General features: G+C 21.6%; 8 protein-coding genes across 8 annotated transcripts; 6 read left to right on the forward strand and 2 right to left on the reverse strand.

The window, feature by feature from the left end:
• Window positions 1-114: 114 nt before the first annotated feature.
• On the forward strand, window positions 115-4,173 carry PY17X_0811200 (cdc2-related protein kinase 4, putative; the record flags this gene model as incomplete). Its single annotated transcript, XM_022955672.1, has 1 exon — window positions 115-4,173. One exon carries the CDS (start codon window positions 115-117, stop codon window positions 4,171-4,173), a length of 4,059 nt encoding a protein of 1,352 aa, XP_022811918.1.
• Window positions 4,174-5,599: 1,426 nt separating this feature from the next.
• PY17X_0811300 (6-cysteine protein) lies at window positions 5,600-8,290 on the reverse strand (the record flags this gene model as incomplete). The annotated part of the gene is made up of 2 exons (XM_022955673.1): window positions 5,600-7,141; window positions 7,250-8,290. The coding sequence occupies 2 exons, from the start codon at window positions 8,288-8,290 to the stop codon at window positions 5,600-5,602; spliced, it is 2,583 nt and encodes an 860-aa protein (XP_022811919.1).
• Window positions 8,291-10,626: 2,336 nt separating this feature from the next.
• PY17X_0811400 (proteasome subunit alpha type-3, putative) lies at window positions 10,627-11,505 on the forward strand (the record flags this gene model as incomplete). Its single annotated transcript, XM_022955674.1, has 2 exons — window positions 10,627-11,071; window positions 11,198-11,505. 2 exons carry the CDS (start codon window positions 10,627-10,629, stop codon window positions 11,503-11,505), a joined length of 753 nt encoding a protein of 250 aa, XP_022811920.1.
• Window positions 11,506-13,415: 1,910 nt separating this feature from the next.
• On the forward strand, window positions 13,416-15,210 carry PY17X_0811500 (uncharacterized protein; the record flags this gene model as incomplete). Its single annotated transcript, XM_720469.1, has 2 exons — window positions 13,416-13,631; window positions 13,780-15,210. 2 exons carry the CDS (start codon window positions 13,416-13,418, stop codon window positions 15,208-15,210), a joined length of 1,647 nt encoding a protein of 548 aa, XP_725562.1.
• Window positions 15,211-16,084: 874 nt separating this feature from the next.
• PY17X_0811600 (conserved Plasmodium protein, unknown function) lies at window positions 16,085-16,426 on the forward strand (the record flags this gene model as incomplete). The annotated part of the gene is made up of 1 exon (XM_022955675.1): window positions 16,085-16,426. One exon carries the CDS (start codon window positions 16,085-16,087, stop codon window positions 16,424-16,426), a length of 342 nt encoding a protein of 113 aa, XP_022811921.1.
• Window positions 16,427-16,517: 91 nt separating this feature from the next.
• Window positions 16,518-17,312, forward strand: PY17X_0811700 (tubulin-specific chaperone, putative; the record flags this gene model as incomplete). The annotated part of the gene is made up of 1 exon (XM_720470.1): window positions 16,518-17,312. One exon carries the CDS (start codon window positions 16,518-16,520, stop codon window positions 17,310-17,312), a length of 795 nt encoding a protein of 264 aa, XP_725563.1.
• A 735-nt stretch (window positions 17,313-18,047) lies between these two features.
• PY17X_0811800 (conserved Plasmodium protein, unknown function) lies at window positions 18,048-18,420 on the forward strand (the record flags this gene model as incomplete). The annotated part of the gene is made up of 2 exons (XM_022955676.1): window positions 18,048-18,184; window positions 18,318-18,420. The coding sequence occupies 2 exons, from the start codon at window positions 18,048-18,050 to the stop codon at window positions 18,418-18,420; spliced, it is 240 nt and encodes a 79-aa protein (XP_022811922.1).
• Window positions 18,421-18,837: 417 nt separating this feature from the next.
• On the reverse strand, window positions 18,838-22,776 carry PY17X_0811900 (conserved Plasmodium protein, unknown function; the record flags this gene model as incomplete). The annotated part of the gene is made up of 1 exon (XM_022955677.2): window positions 18,838-22,776. The coding sequence occupies one exon, from the start codon at window positions 22,774-22,776 to the stop codon at window positions 18,838-18,840; it is 3,939 nt and encodes a 1,312-aa protein (XP_022811923.2).
• Between the last annotated feature and the right edge of the window lie 1,632 nt (window positions 22,777-24,408).

The raw sequence follows: 24,408 nt of genomic DNA on the forward strand, positions 1-24,408 counted from the left end.
AAAAAAAAGTGGGGGAAAAAAAATAATTTATGTATTTTATTTCTCATTGAGTACAAAAACGTATATATATATATGTACATACAACACTTATACATTTTTAACGACAAAAACTAAATGGATAGAATATTATCAAAATTAGTTAAAAATAATGAACTAAATATAGATCAAAGTTTAGAAAGTGAAAATCATGATTTAGGCAATAAAAACGAAACTATGAATGGAAAAAAAAAATTGTCTGTGAATAGTGAAACGAAGGGTGAAAATACAGTTAAAAGGACATCTCTTAGGAAAGTTAAAAATGAAAAAGACAAATTGGAAACATCATATTTAATTAACACACGAAGTAGAGAAAATAACAAAAAAAACATGCCTTGCAAAGGAATTGATAAAGGAAAAAAAAATTCTAATGTGAGGAAATCACTTCCCATTAAATCAAATAATACAAATCCTATTGAAAATGAGGAAAATTACATAACAAACGATAAAAATAACAATACAAAAGGTTTGAAATATACAATTTTAAGCTATTTCAGAGGTAATAGTAATAATAATAATAGCAATACCAATAACAATAGCAATAGTAATAGCACTAATTGTGAGGAAGATGAAGAAAATGATAAAGACAATGATAATAATGACAGAGCTGATAACGAACTCAGAAACATTCGATCAAGTAGTGATCAGCAAAGCCAACATGACACAGAAATAATAAATGGAAAAGACATTCAAATTAATCAAAGAATAAACACTTTCGATTATGAATTGAATCAAAATAATTACCTACAAATGAAAAATAATATAGAAAACAATTTGATGAATTATAAAAAATGCAAATTAGACAGCTTAAATGTTGAAAGTTATAATATGGATTCATGTAAATCTAATAATATGCAAAATGATGAACAAAATGCAGAAATGGTAAATAGCAAATTATATGGAAACAACGAATATACTAATGATGATGAAATTAGCCAAATAAAAGAAACGAATATATTAAATAATTATAATGACATACATCCAAATATGAAAAATAGTATTGCTAGCATTATGGATATTAATAATAGCAGTAATAATAATTTATCTAAAAGTAGATTAAAATTAAGCGATTTGCATACATCAAAAAATTGTGAAACATCATTGTTAAAGAGCAAAAATTCAATATATAAATACAAAACTGGTGAATCTGATAATAAAGAATCTGTAAATAATTCTATGATTAGAGGAATGTATCATGGCATTGTAGATAACCAACGTTACAGTAATGAAGATGAAAATCATTTAAATATTGGTCAACTCACAAATATGGGAATTATAAGAAATGATAGAATGTCTATATCACATTTAGGAATAAATTCAAATGTTGAAGAAAATCAATTAAAAAATTTTGAATCAAATACAAATAGATTTGAAATAGTTGCAAAAGGTAGCCAAAATGAGCATCTTTATAATTACAAAGAAAGAAATAAAGAATATTTAGATTTAATGAATGTACCATTTAATAGAGAAAATAATATGAACAGAGATCTACTAATTCGATCGCTTCCAAATAAGAATTTATTAAATGAATGTGATGAAGAATTATTTTCGAACAATTTACTAAATTTTGAAAATTATTTTTCTTATAAATTAAAAAAAAATATAAATAATAATATAATAAACAATATATGTAATATGTATGAAAATGGAGAAAATCTTGATGCTTTAGTAAATAATAATAGGAGAAAAAAAAATGACAATTTTAGTAAAAATAGTAATGAGGATTATGGTAAGCTAAAATTTAATACATTTTTTAATGTATCAAATGATTATTTTGAAAGTGAAAAATTATTTAAAAGACCAAAAATGAAATCAAAGGATACGGTTGTAGATAAACAAAATATAGACAACATATCAAATGGTCAAACTAACGAAAATGATAACATTTCAACGATACTTATGAATCATCATGATTTGTTAATAAATAAAAGAGAAAAATTAATTATAAATAATGATGTTGATAATAAAGATGATGAACAAAATAATAATAATAATAATGATTTTTGGTTAACTAGCCATAAGGAATTTTTTAGTAAAATTTGTAAAAATCCAATAGAATTAACAAATGAAGAAGTTGAAAAATTAAAAGAAATAATAAATTTTGGAGGTGTAGATGGTAATTATACAGTTGAAAATATGTTTAATAAATATAATGAAACTATTGATGAAGAACATATATTAAAAGAATATGTAACAGATGAAAAACTTAAAAATTTCAGTCTTGATTTAATTGATGGGTTTTTATATGATAAACAATCTTTATATGAAAAAGAGATGATTGAAAATGATAAAATATTTTCACGTATTCATTATAATCATAAAAATGCTGATATAAAAATAGACAAATTATTAAATTTATTTCCTCGAGATTTTATGAAAAAATATAAAATTGTTAAAAAATTAGGAGAAGGTGTATATGGTAAGGTGTTTAAAGCAGAATCATTAGAAGATTCATATTTGAATTTTGCTGTTAAAGTATTACGATATTTTTGGCCAAATTTTAAATATAAATTTGGTTCCGAAGAATTTGCAATAAATGAATTTAATATAATGCGTATTTTATTTCATCCTAATGTTGTTTGCTTATTAGATAGTTTTAGAGTTCATACTTATCGAAAAAATAAAATAAAAAGCCATCGAGGTCAGAAAACCAGATGTGAAACATTATCAGCAGAATATGATTTTAGTTTTCAAAGACATAGAAGAATGGAAAAGGTTCAATATTCACCATCAAGAGAAACTATTGAAAGAAATAATAAATATCGAAATTTAGTATCTAAAAGTTGTTTAACAATAGAAGAGTTAGAACAAAATTTGGTTCTTAACAGTTTTGATAAGGAAACCACAATTCAAGATAAAGGAAATTTATACAATACTCATACTGGCAAACTTGATGAAATGTCTACTATTTTTAGTAACAATAATAATTGTGCAAAAGTTTTAAATTATGATGAAGAAAATAATAATTTAGATAATAACAAAAGTAATCTTTTATCATCAAAAACCCAAAGAGATATAAAAAGAGAGCGAAGTGGTGATTTATTTCAATATTATCCTTTGAAAAAAAAAATGAAAACATCAAATTATAAAAATGGTAAACGTAATGAGGCAGTAAAAGTTATGAATAAAAGTATAGATAAACTAAAATTTCGAAAACATTCTAAAAAATTAAAAAAAATTGAAAATAAAAATGATGATTATATTGAAAATTGGGATTTATTTTTGGTTATAGAAAAATGTGATTGTAGTTTAAATGATATATTAAATAAAGCAAAAAAAAAACATTTTTCATTTATTCAAGATATAAAAAAAGATACAACCAAATGTTTACCTTCTGAAAGAATAGACCTTTCTTATGATCATTTACATAATTATGTAAAATATGTATATTTGCCATTAAAAAAAATAGAAAATCGATACTTTTATCCTGATATGCCATCATTAACAGAAATGCAAACAAAAGTTATAATATATCAAATGTTACAAGGAATTAATCATTTTCATAAAAAATTTATTATACACAGAGATATAAAACCTGCTAATACTCTCATAAAAAATATACAATATTTATCTGATGGTCTTAATGATTCTAAAGAATGGATAGTTAAAATAGCAGATTTTGGTTTAGGTGTATATGATCATTTTTTAAAAACAGAAACAAAAGATTGTAATATTATTACATTACAATATAGACCTCCTGAAATTTTATGCAATAGTACACTTTATAATTATTCAGTTGATATATGGTCTATTGGTATAACTATGTGTGAATGTTTATTAGGATTTGTTCCTGTTACATCTAAATTTGAATCTTCTGTCTTATTTAAAATATTGGTTTTTAGAGGAATACCAGATCAAAATTTTGACAATTTATTAAAAAAGGAACTTGTTGGAGAATTGCCAAAATTTAAAGTAGATCGAATTAAAATGTTAGAAATTATTTTTACCGATATATATGGTAGAAGAATTTTGAATGATAAAGGTCTTGATCTTATTGATCAATTTCTTAGTTATGATTATAAAAATAGAATTACAGCAAATGAAGCTTTGAAACATGAATGGTTCGAAGATGTTCATTTATATCTGAACGAGGATCTCCTCAATTATTACAAGCGAAATGGAACATACTATTTTTAGGCTACTCAAAATGTGCAAACTGATAACACAAATTATATACATACGTATTTTCCACAACGTTTGTAATAGAGGAATAAATATACCTCGAGTTAAAATAAAACACATGTGTGCAAACATATATGTATATGTATATATTGATCATTTCCCCTGGTGTAATCAAGAACAAATCCTCCTAAACAATAATTTAAGGAAAACAGTTAGCACACACCAAGGTGGAAAAAAATGTTTTTTTCCAAAGTTGGATAATTATTTCCACTATTCTTTCTCTCTATTGTCTGTTTTTTTTTTTTTTTTTTTTAATATTACTAAACAACGTTAAAGAAATATGACAATGCAAAGATAAAATTTGGGGGGAGCAGAAAGAACAAGGAAAAACAAAATATATAAATAGTTTTAATCATTTTAAAATAGGTGCATTTGTTTCTTTTTAAAGAAGAAAAAAAAATGAGCATACATGTTTTTTATTTTGAATAAAATACAAATGAATGTACACCTATAGCGAACGTATGTAATTATATACATATATTTTGAAATATATATAAATATACGCTTCTTCGTACATATATGTAGCTTTATTTTTATGACGACATGTAAATTTTTAATTTATAAAATCGTTATATCTCATAAAAAAATTATTATTACATGTTCATAATTTTTTTTTCATTCACGTTATATATAGCTAGTTGAAAAAAATAGCTAGCTCGCACACACATATAATAAATATATGTTTGGGTGCCCATTTATACTTTGTGTATCAACCTTTTGCCTTGCATGTTCATATATACATTACTTTGTTTATTGTATTATTATTCATTCGTTTTACTCGTTCATATTTTATCAGTCATTTATTATTTTTTTTATTATACATTTATTTATTTTTTATTAATGTTCATGTAAAATTTTTCGCTTGTGATTGCATACATCGTGTTATTTGTAAACATGAAGAACAGAATACGCATATTCGCAATGCATACTTTTACATGTCACAAGATTTACTCAATATATATACATATATATATATATATATCTGTGTATCCATTTTATTATACTTATATTTTTTTTATCAATTATTGTTTTAATCAAAATTGTTAATAATAAAATAAATAAATACATAAATAATAACAAAAAAAATGAATGCATATATTGTATGCAAATAATGTCGCATTTAAGAGAAAATGACAAAGATTGAAAAAAAACGAATGCATCAACGGAATTAAATAATTTTATTGAATTATTGTGTGCATTCTCATTGTTATTTTGAAAGTGTTTTATTTTTTACATAATTAAAGGATTATAAAATGTAAGGGGTGTACATAAGAAACTAGTATCATAATTGTTAGAGAAAGGAATAACATTTTATTCATGTCTAGATATATTTATATTTGTTTTTTTTCAAATTTCACATTGTTTTATATTATTATAATTTCTATAAAAATGATATCAAAATATGGAATATAGTTATACCTATAAAAACCTGAAAAAAATTAAATTTGCATTGAGTAACTGAAGCAGTATTATAATGATATTTTGTATTTTCTTCATTCATATTATTAGGTAAATAACGATTTCTTTTTGATAATTTATGATTTCTATTGTTTGTTTTTGAATCTAGATTAGGTGTAGAAAAATTGTTATTTGTAATATGTGTAGGAATTTCAAGCATATCATCATTTGATATATTTCCAGTTGTTATAAAATATTGTATTTCATTATGAGTATCAACATTATTTTTCCCATTTTGAGTAGAACAAATACATCTAAAATGTATATCTTTGATTCCTTTTTCTTGTAAAGTTTCGTTAAAATTTTTCGGAAAAATAAAACGTGTCTCACTTACATATTCAACACTATTTTGATTTTGTATTCTATTTTTATTAAAATAAGATAAAAAAGGTGGTTTTTTTATGTGAGATGAACTTGATATAGATGTATTTTGATTCGGATCACTTATAAAAGTAAAACTACATGGTTTTACATCTGTTTCTTTATTTATTTGACATATCATACCAATGTAATTAGTTTCTGAAAAATCATTTATTAAAAATTTAACATTTTCTTGATCAAATTTATAATATTTATAATATATATCAAAAGTATCTGAAAAATTTACTCCCAAAACTTTTTTTATAGGTTTATAAGTTTTTTGTAATCGTATATAAACATATCGGGTTTCATTACTTGGTCCTTTACCATATTTTCCATTATTTTGTATTATATCATGATTCCCTTTTTCATTATCATTATCATCATCATCATCATTATCATTATCATTATCATATTCGTTTATTTCATCATTTCCACCTGTTCTTCTAAAAAATAAAATTTTTATTGTTCTTATACTAGGTATGAAAGATGGAATAGTTATTACAATATTGTTATTATTTAATTCTATTAAATTATTAGCATTAGTTTGACTTATTATATTATATAAAGATACATATACACCATTATAAAGTATGTTCGATTGCTTTATTTGTTCATCTATTATCCAATTTTTATTATAATTTATTGTTATTTTGCTTTGTTCATAAATAAAAAAGTCACAATTTTCAACTGCAATATCACAACTATAATTTTTATAATAATTTTCCATAGTTAATACAACATATATTTTTTCTTTATTTATATTATTTTCAAATGCACATTTATTGCTTTGATCAATTTCTTGTATTAATATATGTTTATAAAGTGTGAATGTATATGTTTTTATATTTTCTTCTTCTTCTTCATATTGTTTAAGATAATAAATTTGACTATTTGTATTATTGTTATTTTCAAAACATTTATGTTTTATTACATTAAAAGATTTAGGAACTATAACACTAAAGCTTACTTCATCATCATCTTCTCTTTTAGAATCTAAATCTTCTATCCATAATTTACATGTATTCTCCATAAAAATGTTTGTAACATACAGGCTTCCTGCATCTAGCCGCAGTTCGCATCCACTCTCCCTAGGGCTCAGTTTCTTTAAAATGTGGGAAGAAAAAGAAGAAAATGTAAAGGCAGAAAAGACAGAAAAGGCAGAAAATGTAAAGACAGATCAAACAAACGCATGAACAGACGAAATGGCTACCTCGAACAATGCGTAGTACTCCTTCCCCGTTGGGTCATCTGGATTTATATTTTTTTTGAATGTGACTAAAAGATGTTCATCCTTTTGAAGAATAGAAACGTTAAAACAGTCTGTGTCAGAAATTTGTTTATCTATTTCTGTATTTATATTTAATGAATTAAAAGACCATCCAATATAACATATATTCCCTTTTTGATATGAAACAATTTGTGAATCTTTTGTACGAAGTATATATTTATAATTAATATTTTGCAAGTTTGCTGAAATTATATTTAAAAGATCACAAGTATATGTATTTTCTGTATCTTGAAAACATTTAAATTCATAAAAACTTATTTCATTTTTTTCTTCTCTTAAATTAAAATAAACATAATGTTTATTAAATTTTACATCTATTTTATATTGGATTATTGGAATAGAATCTTTTAAAATAAATTCAATTAAATTTTCATCTTTCATTGTTAAACCATAATCAAATGAAAATGAACAAACAATATTTCCATTATTATTCATTCCACACATAAATAAAGATTTTTTATTTTTATAAAAATAAGTAACTTTTGAAATTATATTAAATTTATGTATCATTTTATAATTTGTAGTTATTTTATTTGATATAATAGATGGTTCTATATAATTATTAAATACAGTTACTTTTGTTATATTATTTATATCATAAATTAATATTAAATTGTTTGCTATAGAATCAGTAATAAAAGAATATCTTTCTATATTGTCATTCTTAAATAATAAAACTTCTTTTGCTACATCCCATTTTAATTTTAAGGTGTTAAACGTTGTAAATAATAATCCGTTTGTTGTATTATTAATAAAAAAACAATAATGTAATATATAAATATTTTCTAATTCTATTAAACCACTATAATCACAATTATATGCTACTTTTAAATATAAATATCCTTCTTCTTTAATAATCGGATTGAATTTATTTAACCCCAATAAAAAATTTGTCCATAAAATATGATACAACACAATCAACCATACTAGACACTTAACGGATTTCCATTTATATTTTTCCATTTATATTTTTCTGATTCTCTCATTTAGATATTTAACAGTATTAATTTGTCTTATTTTTTTTGTAACTTATTATTTCTGGAAAAAAAAAATAATAATTTCAAAATAAAATCATACACATCACTTATACCCTAACAAGTCATAACCACGTTCTGAAATTGTTTCCTCGCTTTTTTATTCTGTCGCAAAATCGTAAGATATTTTTTGATTTGATCCGCCTCCAAACTTTGGTGTACCCTTTGGCATATAGAATGGCCAATATAACTTTGAATATATATTATATGTATTTTTTTCCTTTTTTTTAATAAATAAGCAAACTTTTTCTCATTTATCTCATATTTTTTCATATTTTTCGAATAAAAAGAGAATAAAAATGTGCAACCATTTATGCATGCTTTGTTAAATTTTATATAACCAAATTGTTAATTGTAAAAAAAAAAAAAAAAAAAAAAAATGCTTATATACATTTGAGAAAAAGACAATCTTTTTGCAATTACCGAAAATTATTTATTTATATTCATATATAGATATGTGTATATATCAAATATATAAAACCACCAATTTGGAGAATATTTTATTATTGCCAAAATAACCATGATTAATAAAAGTGAAAAATAATTACATGCACAAAAGACAGAAACAATATCTAATTTATTTCCATTATTTTAGAGACCTTTGAATACATGCAGTTTTTTAATTTTCTAAAGATTTATTCTATAAACCGCCGTTTCACATTCATTCACAATTTCGTTCACTATTCATTATTTATTTTTTTATTTTTTTATGAAACTACCACCAAAAAAATAATTCAGCTTTAAAATTGCTGAAAATAAGGAGAGAGTTTTATAATATAATTTTTAATGACCCCCTAATTGTGAAATGAAAATATTTCCAAAAATATACAAAAGTTTTTTTTCCCTTTTTTATATTTACCAAATTTTATGAGATGCATTTTTAAATAAAAAAATCATTACAGTAATTTGAAAAAGTGCATATAAAAATATTACCAAACAAATGCCTATACAACAATAATATACATGTACATGTACATATTTATGCTTGCTTATTTTATCTCCATTTTTTCATTGCTTTTTATTTTTTTATGCTTAAAAATTATATAAATAATATATGTGGACGTGTCTGTGAATTTGTAGTCAGCTTGTTACTATTTTGAACTATGATTATTTTATTTCCCAAAACATATCCAATTTATTTTACTTCAAAACATGAATAAGCCTATCATACAAATAGTTACATATATATTTTTTTTTCTTTTTTTCGAAAAAATAATATGAAAAAAAAAGTAAATAAGTACATACTAAATTTTAATTTAAACATTTTAGGTGAAATAAATAATTATAGCTTATATATCTCTATATTTTTATATTAACAAAATTCACCTGCACATACATGTGGAAATTTAAATAAAAAAAAATGTAAATAATTTATCCTATATTTAAAAATAAACAAATAATGATAACAAATTTTATGTTTAAGTTTTAAAAATAAAAAATTGTCATAAATAGTGATGATATATAGTTAAGGTAAATTACCTATTTTGCATACTATAAAATTTTAGGGAATAATATATTATTAGGGTTTTAATTTTTAACACGGTTATTTATATACACTATATATATAATTATATCCCTTAGGTATAATAATTATTTGTTCGTATTATTTTTTTATTTTAATTTTTACCCTTAATTTGTTTGTTTGCCTCGGGCTTTACCCTCACTCTTTTTATTTATTAATTTTCGATTTTTTTTTTTTTTTTTCTTGGGGCTCTCAACTTTTTACTCGTATAAAACCAGTGGAAAATGCTTTATTATTTATTTTATTTAATTTTTTAGAATATAATACTTTCGATACACATAAAAAATTATAATTGCGTTTTTTATTTACTTTATTTCTTACTTTTCCCGTGTTCGATAGATTTCGAAACAGTAACATATATAATATATTATGATAAAAAAATTGGTATATGATTTAACATGTTTGCATATACTTTTACATGAACAAGTCATAAATAATATGTAATATTTTTATTTCCTGACTTTTTCAATAATATCGCTAGTTAGCTATTTTTTTCCCATTTCAAAGGTAATATATAACAAAAACTTTTATTTTGTCGGAGAAGTAGAAATTAGTAAAAATGTGTAATTACGTATAAACAAAAAATAAAATATTTTTTATAAAATCATAACTTTTTAGTTATTTATGTGTGTATCTTTTATTTTTTTATCACCTTACCAGGGCTTCAATTATAAAACGAAGGTTAATATACATAGATAACTTATATTTATTACAAAAGTAAATTCTTAAAATTTGCAAAAACAATGGCAGGATTAAGTGCAGGGTATGATTTATCTGTATCGACATTTTCACCAGATGGTAGACTTTATCAAGTTGAATATATTTATAAAGCAATAAATAATAACAACACTTCTATATCTTTAGAATGCAAAGATGGTGTTATTAGCTGTTCTATAAATACATCATTGGAAAAAAATAAAATGATAAAAAAAAATAGTTATAATAGAATATATTATGTTAATAATAATATTATAATAACATATGCTGGTTTAGATGGTGATGCAAGAAATATAATTGATAGAATAAAAAGTGAAGCAAATAATTATTTTTTAAATTTTCATACAAATATACCATTACACATTTTAGCTAATAGAATATCTTTATATATACATGCCTATACATTATATTGGCATTTAAGACCATTTGCTTCCTCAATAATTATATCATCTTATGATAAAAATGAAAAAGGTACATTTAATAATATCTATGTTATTCATATTATTTATATTATTTCTATTTTTATTTATTTTACAAATAATATGACTGTACATAATAAATATATGTACATTTTTTTTTTTTTACAATTTTGTGCAGGTGAAATATATTGTATCGAGCCAAGTGGTGCATGTTACAAATATTACGGAGTAGTAATCGGAAAAAATAAAGAATTATTTAAAACAGAAATTGAAAAGAAAAATTATAAACATATAAGTGTTAGAGAAGCCTTAGTAGATATATATAAATTTATTTTAAGTAGTGATGATCATATAAATAAAGATAATATTTCACACTTGGTAAACTTTTCATGGATATGTGAAGAATCATCATTTGAATCTCAAACAATTGATCAGGAAATTTTAGATAACGCTTTGAAAGTTGCTGTAGAATCAGTTAATCAATAAATTATAATTTTAACATTTTTTTTTCTATATCCTCAAAAAAGACGAAATATATTCCTTTACAATATGAACAAACAATGTCGTATATCCATTATTATTAAATAAAGTTAACAAAATACTTTTGTGTATTATAAGGAGTAATTTTGCACACAAAAATGGGTACATATATGTACTAACCTTTTTTTATTTATCAATATATTTTTTTTTTTTTTTTTATGCTCCTTATTTTAATATACACACATATGTATATATATATACAGTATTAACAAGTCATATTTTTTTAAAAAATTATATAATTAAAAAAAAAAAATTATCAAGATAAAAGGTATTTTAAAAAAAAATTAATAGGACAATGAAATGTTTCGTTAAAATTGTCTGTCACTTTTTCTCCTTATTTATCATTATCGTTTTATTTTATTGTTTTATTATATATTTGTACAAATTCCTTTTTAAGCGATTTATGACAATAAAATATGGATGTATGTGTCATTAAGTAACCATTTTTATAATCTCAAATAAATTATAAAATGTTAAGTATAAGAATTATATAATGTAGAACAAAAAATAAATGTGGGAATTATTACAGGTGTATATAAATAACTACAAATTTGTTGTTTTGATAAAAAAAAAAGGTTTCCAATAAATATAAACATATGCACAATTAATTCATAGAAAATATTATCCATAATTTTTCTTTAATATTGTCTCTCTTTCAGTTTTTTTATTTTACATATATCAATAGTACTTTGTAAAAAATGTATGTATATAAATATTACATGCATATGTATTATACATATGTATATATATATATATATAATATTGTATATATAATATTGTATATATATTTTTTTTTTGACATTTTTTCCAAATTTATATAAAATCTTATGTTTATTTTATTCAAATAATTTTCTAAAATTATTTTGGTAATTGTGCTAATGTTACAATAAATTTTTGTGGAACATGTTAATATAAAAAAAAATATACATATTTAAGAATAAAAATGTAAAAGAAAAAAAAATAATTTTTTTTGAACAAATTAAAATTACTACTTTAATACAACTGATGATGGAATAAACAGATATAGCATATTTTATTATTTACATTATCCTAACTTTCCTATTATTATTGTTTTATTTTTTAATTTAAAAAAATATATTTAGCGCATTTTTTGATGTTATTCATTAAATAAAAAGAAAATAACTAAGTTGCAAATATGTAATGTGTTTATAATGTATAGTTTTATTATTATTTAGTATATAGTACTATATATATATACATATACAGTTTTATTGTATTTATTGTAATTAGTATATATAATTTTTACAAAACTACATTTAAAAAAATATATCATATGCATATAATAAATCATAAATATACCTGACTTGTTCATAATTTTTTTTTATATTAATTCATTAGCTGTTTTCAACTTTATAAAGTCATACATTATAAGAATATACTTTTTATCCTATAACATTTTGTTGTGTGTTTCCGTGACCATTCATTATTCATTTTATTTTGATTACTGTTCTTATAATCCCTATTTATCTATTATTTATTTATTTATTTATTTATTTATTTATTTATTTATTTATTTATCTATCTATTTATTTATCTATCTATTTATTTACTTACTAGTTTGACGTTATTTTAAAATCTTCACATTTCCTGACTACGTCATATAATATCGTGTACACTTTTTTTCATTTTTTTGTAAATGAGCATATAATAGTAACACTGAAGATTTTGCTAGTAATAAAGCAAGGCAAGTAAAATGGGATAATCTTTTTCTTTTACCAGACATAATTGTAATTATTAAGCTTATCAAAATAGCATAAAAAATAGCAAAAAATAGCATAAAAATATCAAAAATAACGCCAAAAATTATCAAAGTATAACTGATGAATTAAATCAAAATGAGTATTACAGATGAGTATGATCTTAGCATGTACAAAAATCTTGTTATGTCAAATAGTTGCAATAATGACGACCTTATCTGTATTTTTAATTCTTCAAGCTTTTTAAATACAATATGTTTCTTTATATTTATCATAGTTGTTTTATGGACTATGACTGTTTTATCTCGGATATACTTATCATACAGCATTGTGAAGTTTCTCAGAAATAGAAAGGTGGGAAATTCATGCATGCGCTAGGAAATTATTGCATACGCTTTTCAGCCACGTCAATACGTCGGAAATTTCTTCTCTTTTCTTTGCTTTGCTTTGCTTTGGTTTTATTTATTTTATTATTTTTTTTTTTTTTTTTTTTCCTGTTTAGGCGATATACATGAAAAGTTTGTCCAAATATATTGATGAGATAAAAATTTTATGTAGAAGTCACGTTAATGATATAATAAGGATAAAAAAAAAAATCACTCCAAAAGTTGTAGACAGAATAAATTTAAATATAAGTATAAATAAAAATATTCAGTTATTTAAAAATTATTTAAATTCAAATGAAAATAATTTATATAAATATTCTATCGGATTTACATTTTCTTCAAAACAATGTACACATGTAACTTTATATTGGGGTGTGTTATTAAAAGAAGTTAATGATTTTATTTATAAAAAAACAAAAAAAAGTAAAAAAAAAAAAGGGATAAATAAACAAAATACAATTATATCTATTGGAAATATAAAAACATTTTTGAGAGAAGGGTTTAATAAAACATTGCCTAAAAAAAAATCAACAGATGCAACTACATTCCTTTTAAATAAAAAAACACAAAATGAATTTCACTATCAAAATAAAGAAGAAGATAATATATTTTTTAATAGTTGCTATTATAAAACATCGAATTCTTTTTTTACAAATGGAGATAATATATCATATACTATGCCATATGATGAAAATTTTTGTATTAATGAAATTTTACATAAAATTGAAAAAGAAAAAAAATTAATTAATAATAATGAAGATATAATTGACTTGAGCCAAATAAATAACCTTACAATGGAAGGTGATACAAACAACGAAATAAATTATAATCATAACAATAGTGGCAATGTTGGAAGTGGCAATGTTGGAAATGGCAATGCTGGAAATGGCAGTGCTGAAGGTGGCAATGTTGGAAATGGCAATATTGAAAGCTTATTTAACCAAACAGATAATGTAAGAATTCCTTTAATTGTAGTGATTCAAGAAGTACCACAAAATATTGAAAGATATATTAACAGTTTTGATTTAAATTCGAGTTTTAATAGTAATGAAATTTATTCTGCAAAAGAAAATAGTAATGATAGTATCTACATAAGTGCTGAAAATGTAAATACAAATAAATTTGACAACACAAATTCTAATTATAATTCTGCCATTGAAAGTAATGAATTTGATCATAGTGGTTCTAATTCAAATACATTAATTGTTTTAGTAGATTTTATAAAATATAAAGATAAATATAAACCAGTTTTAATAAAAGATATTTGTATTGTTAATGAAAATAAACAATTTTTATCTACACAAAAATTAAAAAAAAAAAATAATAAATTACAATTTATTGATATATTAGATATATATGGTCATGAAGAACATGATAAAGAATGCTTAATTTGTATGGCATCTTATAAAGATACTTTATTAATGCCTTGTAGGCATTCTTCATTTTGTTATGAATGTATGAAATCTCTTAGGCAAGAAAAATGTCCTATATGCCGGTGTTTATTTACATCATTTATTAAGTTTCCCTTAAAAAATATAAGCAGATAATATAGCACATAAATTTATTTTAAAAACTAAATTTGTTTAAACTATACGATACATACTATACATATTTTTATTCACAATTATCATAAAAAATTTATTTATCCATTTTTACGAACGTATTTGAAATATACTTGCTCATTTTTCCCGTTTCTCTTTGTTTTCATTTTTTTTTTTTTTTAGTTTTAAAAAGGTATTTTTTCATACTTTGGTTATTATTTTGTTATTTTTTTTTGCACACATGGTTTAAATTGTTTTAAAAAATTTTGCATTTTTTGCATTCTTTTTATCTCTCAACTTTTTATGAAATTTAATTTACGACATTTTATTTACGACATTTATTTTACGACATTTTATTTGCGACATTTTATTGTAATACCCAAATTTTAAATTAGCGTATTTTATAAGTACACCGAATAGTTTTACAAAAAAATACCAAATTAGAGCGTATCAATTTATTAGCTTAAATATTTTTTTCATCACTCTTTCACTCTTTCACTCTTTCACTCTTTCACTCTTTCACTCTTTCACTCTTTCACTTATTTTATCACGTTTTACCGTTTTACCGTTTTACCGTTTTACCGTTTTGTCGTTTTTTGTTTTCATAATTGCGTACTCTCAAAGGGGGAATTGTTAAAACTACATTTGGCGAGCCATTTTTAATTTTAACTTTGAGATAAAATAGTGGTATTATCTACATAAAAATAAAACATAAAAATAAAACACAAAAATAAAACATAAAAATAAAACATAGCAATAAAACATAAAAATAAAACATAAAAATAAAACATGCAAAGTGAGTGTATAATTCGAGGACAAGTCTTGTGATTAAGCATTTCGCTTTTGATTTTTCCTCAAATAATTACATATAGAATATAAAATGCATAAAAAGGAAATAAAAAATATAAAAAAAGAATATAAAGAATTTTATACCCAATTTATACACATTGATGATAATACCTTTTCCATTCATATAAATATAAATGAAGATATAAAATCAAAATTTTTAAATCTTAATGATAATAAAGATAATATATTAATTCTTATAATTAAGTTACATTCCAATTGTTTTGAAGTGTTAAATAAAAATTTAGAAGAACAGACAAAATATTTTGAAAGTGTTGAAAATATATTTAATTTTTTTTGCCCAATTTCATTTAAAATATTTATTACTAAAAATATAGAAAATAAATTAGTGTCATTATTAACACAAAGCAAATAACATTTAAATAAGCAGAGTTTATATACACACTACATGCATACATAATACACACTACATACACATATATACATGCATACATGTGTGATACATGATGAATAATTATATAAAGGTAGATCTAGTACATAATTTATATAAAAATAAAAAATGGGCAGAAATAAAACTAAATAAATTTGACACAATAAATAATATTAAAAAAAAAATATATGGGCATACAGGAACTTTATCAAACAATATGAAATTATATGCCTATAATGAATTGGATATCGAAAATACACAAATTTATTTAAAAGATGATAATCTATCTTTAAATGATTATGGTGTAAAAGATAGTTATATAATATATATACATGAAGTTAACCCAGCATTTCATAATGATGATATATATAATATAGATGATGATAAAAAATTGGAAAATCTAAAGCATTTAAAATATGAAATAAATGATGAGGATTATGATAAGAGACCAGATAGTTTTCGAAAATTTATCCAAAAAATTAGGCAGAGCCAAAAAAATGCGGAAAAGGCGGAAAATCAAGAAAATCAAGAAAATCAAGAAAATCAAGAAAATGCGAATAAAAACATATGCAATGGTGAGTTGTGTAATAGTAACCTGTGCAATGGTGAGCTGTATAAAGTGGGAAGTCGGTGTAGAATTAAAATAGGAGATAGAAGAGGAACTCTAAAATTTGTTGGGAATCTAAAAAATAATGACGTTATTTATGTTGGTGTTGATTTAGATGAACCTTTAGGAAATTCTGACGGGTTTTATCAAAAAAAAAAAATATTTGAATGTAAAGGAGACAAATATGGATATATAGGAAATATTAATTCAATTGAAGTTGGAGATTTCCCCCCTTTTGACATAATGAATTTTGATGAATTTTGATATTTTTTTTAACAACATAACATATCTCAATTTGTGATATTTTACCCAAACTTGTTTATTTTCACTTTGTTTAAAATAAATGTGAACATACATAATATTGTTTTATATTTCATCATACCGCTATTTTGGCAAACCCTTTTTTCTCCTTTTTTTTCTTCTTTTTTTTCTCCTTTTTTTTTCTCCTTTTTTTTCTCCTTTTTTTTCTCCTTTTTTTTCTCCCCCCAAACAATCGTGGAATGAGCTACCCATTTCCCGTTCTTAAAACAATTAAAATAAATAATTAGAAACAACCCTATTTTTTAAAAAGGCGGCCCCATTTATTTTCACATCATTTTCACATATCATTTTCACATATCATTTTCACATATCATTTTCACATATTATTTTTTTATTTAAATATAAATTTAAAAAACGGCAAAATAACCTTCAACCGACTAATGGCATACATTTTTTCATTTCAAATTTGTAAAATGAATTTATTTATTTTCCCTTTTTCAAACTGTGAATTATATAAAACAATAAAAATAACTTAAACAAATAACTGCATATATATATAATAATATTAATAAAAATTATATATCGCACTTTGTTTTTATTAACATATTTTATTTTTCATTTGTATTTATTTTTTATTCTGTATTTCAACAATTACTAATAAACCATCACATAAAAAAAAACAAAATACATATTTAATGATATATTTAATGATATATTCAATAATATATTTTATGGAAAATGTGTGATAATAGTGACGAAAAAAAAAATATTCTTATTCAAGAATTAAAAAATTATAAAAATAGTGAAAAGAAATTTCCTGAACTATTAAAAAAATATGTGAAGGAAAATGTCCCAGATACAATGGAAGCAGAAAGGTTTGTAAAATCAAATGGATGCAACACACTTTAATATATACCAAAAAAAAAAAAAAAAAAAAAAAAAGCAAATATATATATACATACATATAAACCTATTTAATATATTTATTGCCCATATTCTACTTTTCAGATTTTTACATGAATTTAATGAGTCCTACTTAAAAGAAATGAATCTTGATGATTTGGAATTGCTATGCTCTTTTATTTTAAAAAAAAAAAATATAAAAAATTAATAAAACCACGAGGGAAAAAATATAGAATAATAAACCCAAATGTGATATCCCTATAAACTCATATTTTCAAACAAGTTCAAACATAATTTTTACCTGAACAATTTGTCTCATTTTTCCTGAATTGTTCATAATATTTTTTGTTTAAAGTGGAAAGTTGCGACAGCGCACAAAAAAGTATAAAATAAACATAATAAATCAATGGTAAATAAATCAATGGCAAACGAATGCAATGATAAATAAATGCAATGGCAAATAAATGCAAACATTTTAACAAGCTCAACGTGGAGCAATATCTAGACAAAAAAATAAAACACACCAATTTAAAGTAGTGTGCATCTTTTAGCGATTTTATTTGTTATAAAGCATGTTTAATAGTACATCCAGACATGTGCATATACACATATGTATACTGGAATGTCATGACAAAACTTCTCTTTGTATTTCTTTGTGAATATGTAGAACATGTTTTATGAATAACGATGTTGAACAATCGAGTTCTATATCCAAACGATTTGAAAGATAGTTAATTATATTATTATAATTTTCATTATTTAATAAATAAAACTTTTTTTTTCTAATAATTAAATTAACTACTTGAAGTAATAATTTTAGTATTATTTTTTTAATATTTATATGTGAATCTCGAATAAACAAATTGGCAATACAAAATATATCATCTATAACATCATCTATATATATATATGAATTACAAGAATAATTAAAAAATAAATTATAAGAAGAAATTAAAAATAATGTTATCAATGAATCTTTTGAACAATTATTTTTTATTTCATATTTATCATTATAATTTATAATATCTTTTGGTGAATTATGACTTAAAAGTTTTGTATATATATGTGTAAAGAAAAAATTACATAAATTAAAAAATATTTTTTTTTTTTTTTTTTTTTTTTCATACTCACTATAGTTATTTTTATATTTTTCTTTTACCATCGAACATTTATCATCACCACGTATGTCTAAACTATGCCAATTTTTATTGCCATCACCATGCATTTCTAAACTATGCCAATTTTTACCATCATCATCCATTTCTAAACTATGCCAATTTTTACCATCACCATGTGGTATTATGCTATTTCCAACTAAATTATGATCTAATTTTTCTGAAATATTTAAAAAATAATTTTCCTGACTATCTTTCCCATATATATCATCAGTTTTAACTCCATCCAAATTCATTGATACAATTTGTACATATTCGAAAACTTTATTTAATGTTATGATATCTGATAAAAATAGAGAAGAAATTTGTAATGACAATAACATTATCGTTTTTTGAATGTTAGTATATATATTTGAATATATATTTTCAAAAATAAATTTGCATATTTGTATAGGAAAATTAATATTTAATAATATAATGTCAAATAATTTAACCGCTCCAAATGAATATTTATTTAAATAACAATAATTATTATTTATTGAAATAAGAATACTATATAATTCTATGCATATATATTCTAATACATCATTTTTATGAATTAATTTAGGCAAAGATAAAATTGTTTGTATTATACAAAATTCTTCTTCATCATTTTTTTTTAAATTTTCATAATTCTTATTTTCTTTTCCTATTACATTTCTTTCTATATAATTTGTTTTATATTTTAATCTGTCTAAACATTCGAATAAATCATCTGTTGGTTCGATGTACATATTTTTATTATATTCAATATCTAAATAAAATTCATTTTCTTGTTCAAAATTTAATATAAACATTTTTTCATCTGAACTGTATAGGTCGTTTTCAACAAAATTATCAGCATTTTCCATCATCATCATTATATTAATTTTTTTTTTTTTTTTTTCAAAATTTATATCTTCTTTATCTGTTTCGTACAATTCTTCTTTTTTCACTATTTGAAATTCTTTAACTGAAATTAATTCATCTCCTAAATTATTTTCATTTTCATCATCCATTTCAGACAAACCGTCTTTGTAAAATATATTTGAATCATCATTTATTCCATTTTCAAAAGATTTGTTTATATCGAGTTTAAAATATTTTTTATTTTTTGATAGCAACTTATTTAAATAACAAAATTTATGCTGTGTGATTATGCTAAAACATTTGATTTGTTCAGGTAAATTTTCTATAGATTGTTTTAAATTAAAAAGGTTATCACTTTTTTTTTCTTTTTTTTTTTTTTTTTTTTTTTTTTTTTCTTTTTTTTTTTTTTCATTTTTTTTCACACTATTATAAGTATCCTTAGAAAACTGACTATCCACATAATTCTTAAAATAATTAGCCACAATTTGTCCACAGTATAATAAAACTTCATTATCACTTTTAAACAAATTTTGAACAATTTCAGTAACTCTTTCAAATATTTTTAAATTGCAAATATTCATTTTGTACATATAAAAATTGGTTGGCATTTTACCAAAAGTATCCCCATTTTCTATGCCATTCCCCATGCCATTTTTATTAGCCCTTTTAATATATAAACTAAATACATATAATATTTTGCTCAATACAATAGATATAAATATATTTTTTTCTTCATCTTGTATATCATTGGAAAATTGATCTAATAAGTAAAATAATAATTGTTTTAAAAAAAGTATTGAAACTATTTCTACATTGTTTTCATAATTTTGTGAAAGAAATATGTCTTCTTCAACAGTTAATTTTTTCTCCCCCTCTATTTTTCTTAATTTTTGTACATTAAAAATTGGTGTAACATTTATTAATTTTTTTTTTCTTTCAAAATCTTTGAGAAAAAATAAAAACTTCGAACAAACTTTATAATTAATAAAATTTGTAATTATATCAACTATGCAAATAGCATAGGATAATGGAAAACAATGTTTAGAAAAAATATTGAAAAAATTTTCAATAAAAAAAAAATTTAAATCATATAATAGTATCACATTAATTATTGCTGTTAATACGATATTAACATTTTTATTAAATAGACATAAATATAATTTTTTTTTCTCTTGTATTATTTTTTTTCTTTTTTTGTCCTTTTTCATGAAACCTTCTATAATTTTTATAAATGGTATTAGATTATTCAATAAGCTGATTAAAAGTTTTTTCCTTTCATATTCTGTATTACAAAACAAATGGAAATGATAAAAAATGTTTTCAAAAATATTATTTATATGTAAAAGTGGTGTGTATTTTTTTTTTTTTAGTAGCTTCACATTTTCGCTAGATTTTTTTTTTTCTTGCTTGTTCATAAATATAAGTTTCACTAATTTATGTCTACTTATTTTCCATCCAAATATATTTCTTCTTAATTTAATTTGTCTACCCTTATTTAAGTTTTTGCACATTTTAATTTTCTTCATCATTTTGCAGTTTGTTTTATATTTTAGAAGAATTTCAATAAAAAACTGACAAAAATAATCAGCCAAATTTAATCGCATAATTTTTGAAGTTGCATGAACAATTTGTTCATAATTTTTTTTATCTTTTCTTTTATCATATACCCATGATAAGACACATGTTTTTATAGCATTTTTATAAAATCCATCTTCACTTAATTTTTTTGGTATAATATGATTATAAATTTGAAGTTTCCTTTCTATATTATTTGCTCCTAATCTTTTTGTTATACAAGAAAATAAAATAAAGGGGAAAGAAAAATAATCCTTGATTATTTTATTAACATTTTCATAGTATTGTATTATTGTTTTACCAAAATTACTTTCATCGCAATTTATTGTATCTTTTTTAATTTTATTATTAACATTGTCTATAAAATATGAACAACTTTTCTCTTGTAAATATATTCCTAATATATTTTTATTAACATATACATATTTCAATAAATCAAAAACAATTACCCAATTTTCAACACATATACTATTCAAAATATCACTATTATTATTCCTTTGTTCATTTAATTCTTTAAAAATTTTACTAAGTGATATTATTATCCATTCGCTATAATATATTCCATTAAACAGTTCACTATTTTCATAATTTAATTTTTGTTCATAATCAGGAATGTAATATTTGCTTATTTGTTTATTTCGTTTATTTCGCTTATTTTTTTTATTTTTTTTTTGATGAAATGGTTCAAACCACACATAAATCAGTTGGTAACGATCTAACTTATTTAGATTCTCAATTTTTAAAACCCCAAATAATATAGAATAAATAATATTCGACAAAACAAAGAAACATTCATCAATTAAATCAATTTTGTTCATATTAATATTTACTAAAGCTTCATCATATTTCCTATATTTTTTTAATTTTATTATTTTAGAGCTTATTCGAGCATTCTTTAAATAAAACTTCTTCAACACATTCTTCAAATCACCATCATTTCCATTACCTCCACATTTTAAAGCATGTACCAACCAAACGTCCATCATATATACACACACACATACGTATATATATGTATATGTATGTGTATATATATTGTTTGCTCATTTCAAGATCGTATATTTTAAAACCTGTAGATGGTTATTTTCGCTATATTTTTATATACATTTTTTGTTACATAAATAAGGAATAATATATATCAAACCAAAAAATATTTGCTACCTTTTTTTGTGATATTTTTTTTTTTTACATTTTTTTGGAAATTTACATTTTGGCTAATCATAATTTCATAAGCCGTTAGAAATAAAGAAAATTAAAAAAATATAATTCAACTATATCCAAGACTATAAAAAAAAATGGAATATCAAACACATTCTTATTAACTAAAAGGACTAGAAAAAAGAGAACTAAATTTTGTTAACGATATTTAAGAGAAACAGAAAGTTTGAATATGCATTAAATTTTTATACATACCCGTTTTTTAAATTATACGAAATTATTTATTTATTTTTTGAATAAAATATGCACATAGCTATATGGTACACATATATACCAATAATTTTATTATATTCTATATTTATGTTTTTCTTCACAACTCCCCATTAATAAATATACATTGCTTTATTTTTAACTAACTTATATAATATACCCAAATTTGCATAATTAACTGTGTACTATTATGCATATATGTATATATATATATATATGTATATATTTTTTTTTATAAAGAGCGATACGAATTGGAAACAAAACATTATACACAAAAAGAATACCACACAATATGCATGGCATGTATATATACACAGAATAGTACACAAATTAGTGTATGCATTTATATTCGTTAAAAAATAACACCCTCTATAATTATTACTGAGCAATTTTCCTATATATATTAATTATGTACTGTACAGGTATATTCCCTTTAAATATCACTAATGAACAAAATTAAAAAAAAAAAAAAAAAAAAAAAAAATGTATAGCTAGTTGGAATATAAAAATTACTTATTAAAAAGGGCACTAAAAAAAAAAAACGAATACCCAATAAATAATTATATATACTTGTAACATTTTAAATTTAAAAAAAAAAAAAAAATTGAAGATAGAAAAATTAATACACTTATTTATTTTATTTAAAAAAAATATATATATTTTTTTATAACGATAATATATAAAATTAGTTTATGCAAATAATGATGTGATAGCATAATATATATAATTAGCAATAAATAAAAAAAAAAAAATATTTGAAAATCGTGAAATAATGAAAATAGGGAGTATTGATCAATGAATAACAGGAATAACAGAAATAACAAAAATTGAAAAAAAAAAAAAAAAAAAAAAATGTATGATAAAAGAAAAAATGAAACAACGTAATTAAATACATACTTGTATATCTACATAATGTATATATATTTAAATAATTTCCAAATTTAATTACCAAATTTAATTTACAAATTTAAGTAATTTCCATATTTTTATATACAAGTCATATGGCTCTAATTTTTTAAAACCCAGAGTGTAATTTAATAATTTTTGTCATAAATTTAAATATTTTTATTTAAATGGTTTTATTTAAATGGTTTTATTTAAATGGTTTTATTTAAATGGTTTTATTTAAATAGTTTTATTTAATGCTTTTATTTAATGCTTTTATTTAAATGCTTTTATTTAAATGCTTT

Source organism: Plasmodium yoelii, assembly GCF_900002385.2.
Source record: "Plasmodium yoelii strain 17X genome assembly, chromosome: 8".
In the NCBI taxonomy this organism is placed as follows: domain Eukaryota; phylum Apicomplexa; class Aconoidasida; order Haemosporida; family Plasmodiidae; genus Plasmodium; species Plasmodium yoelii.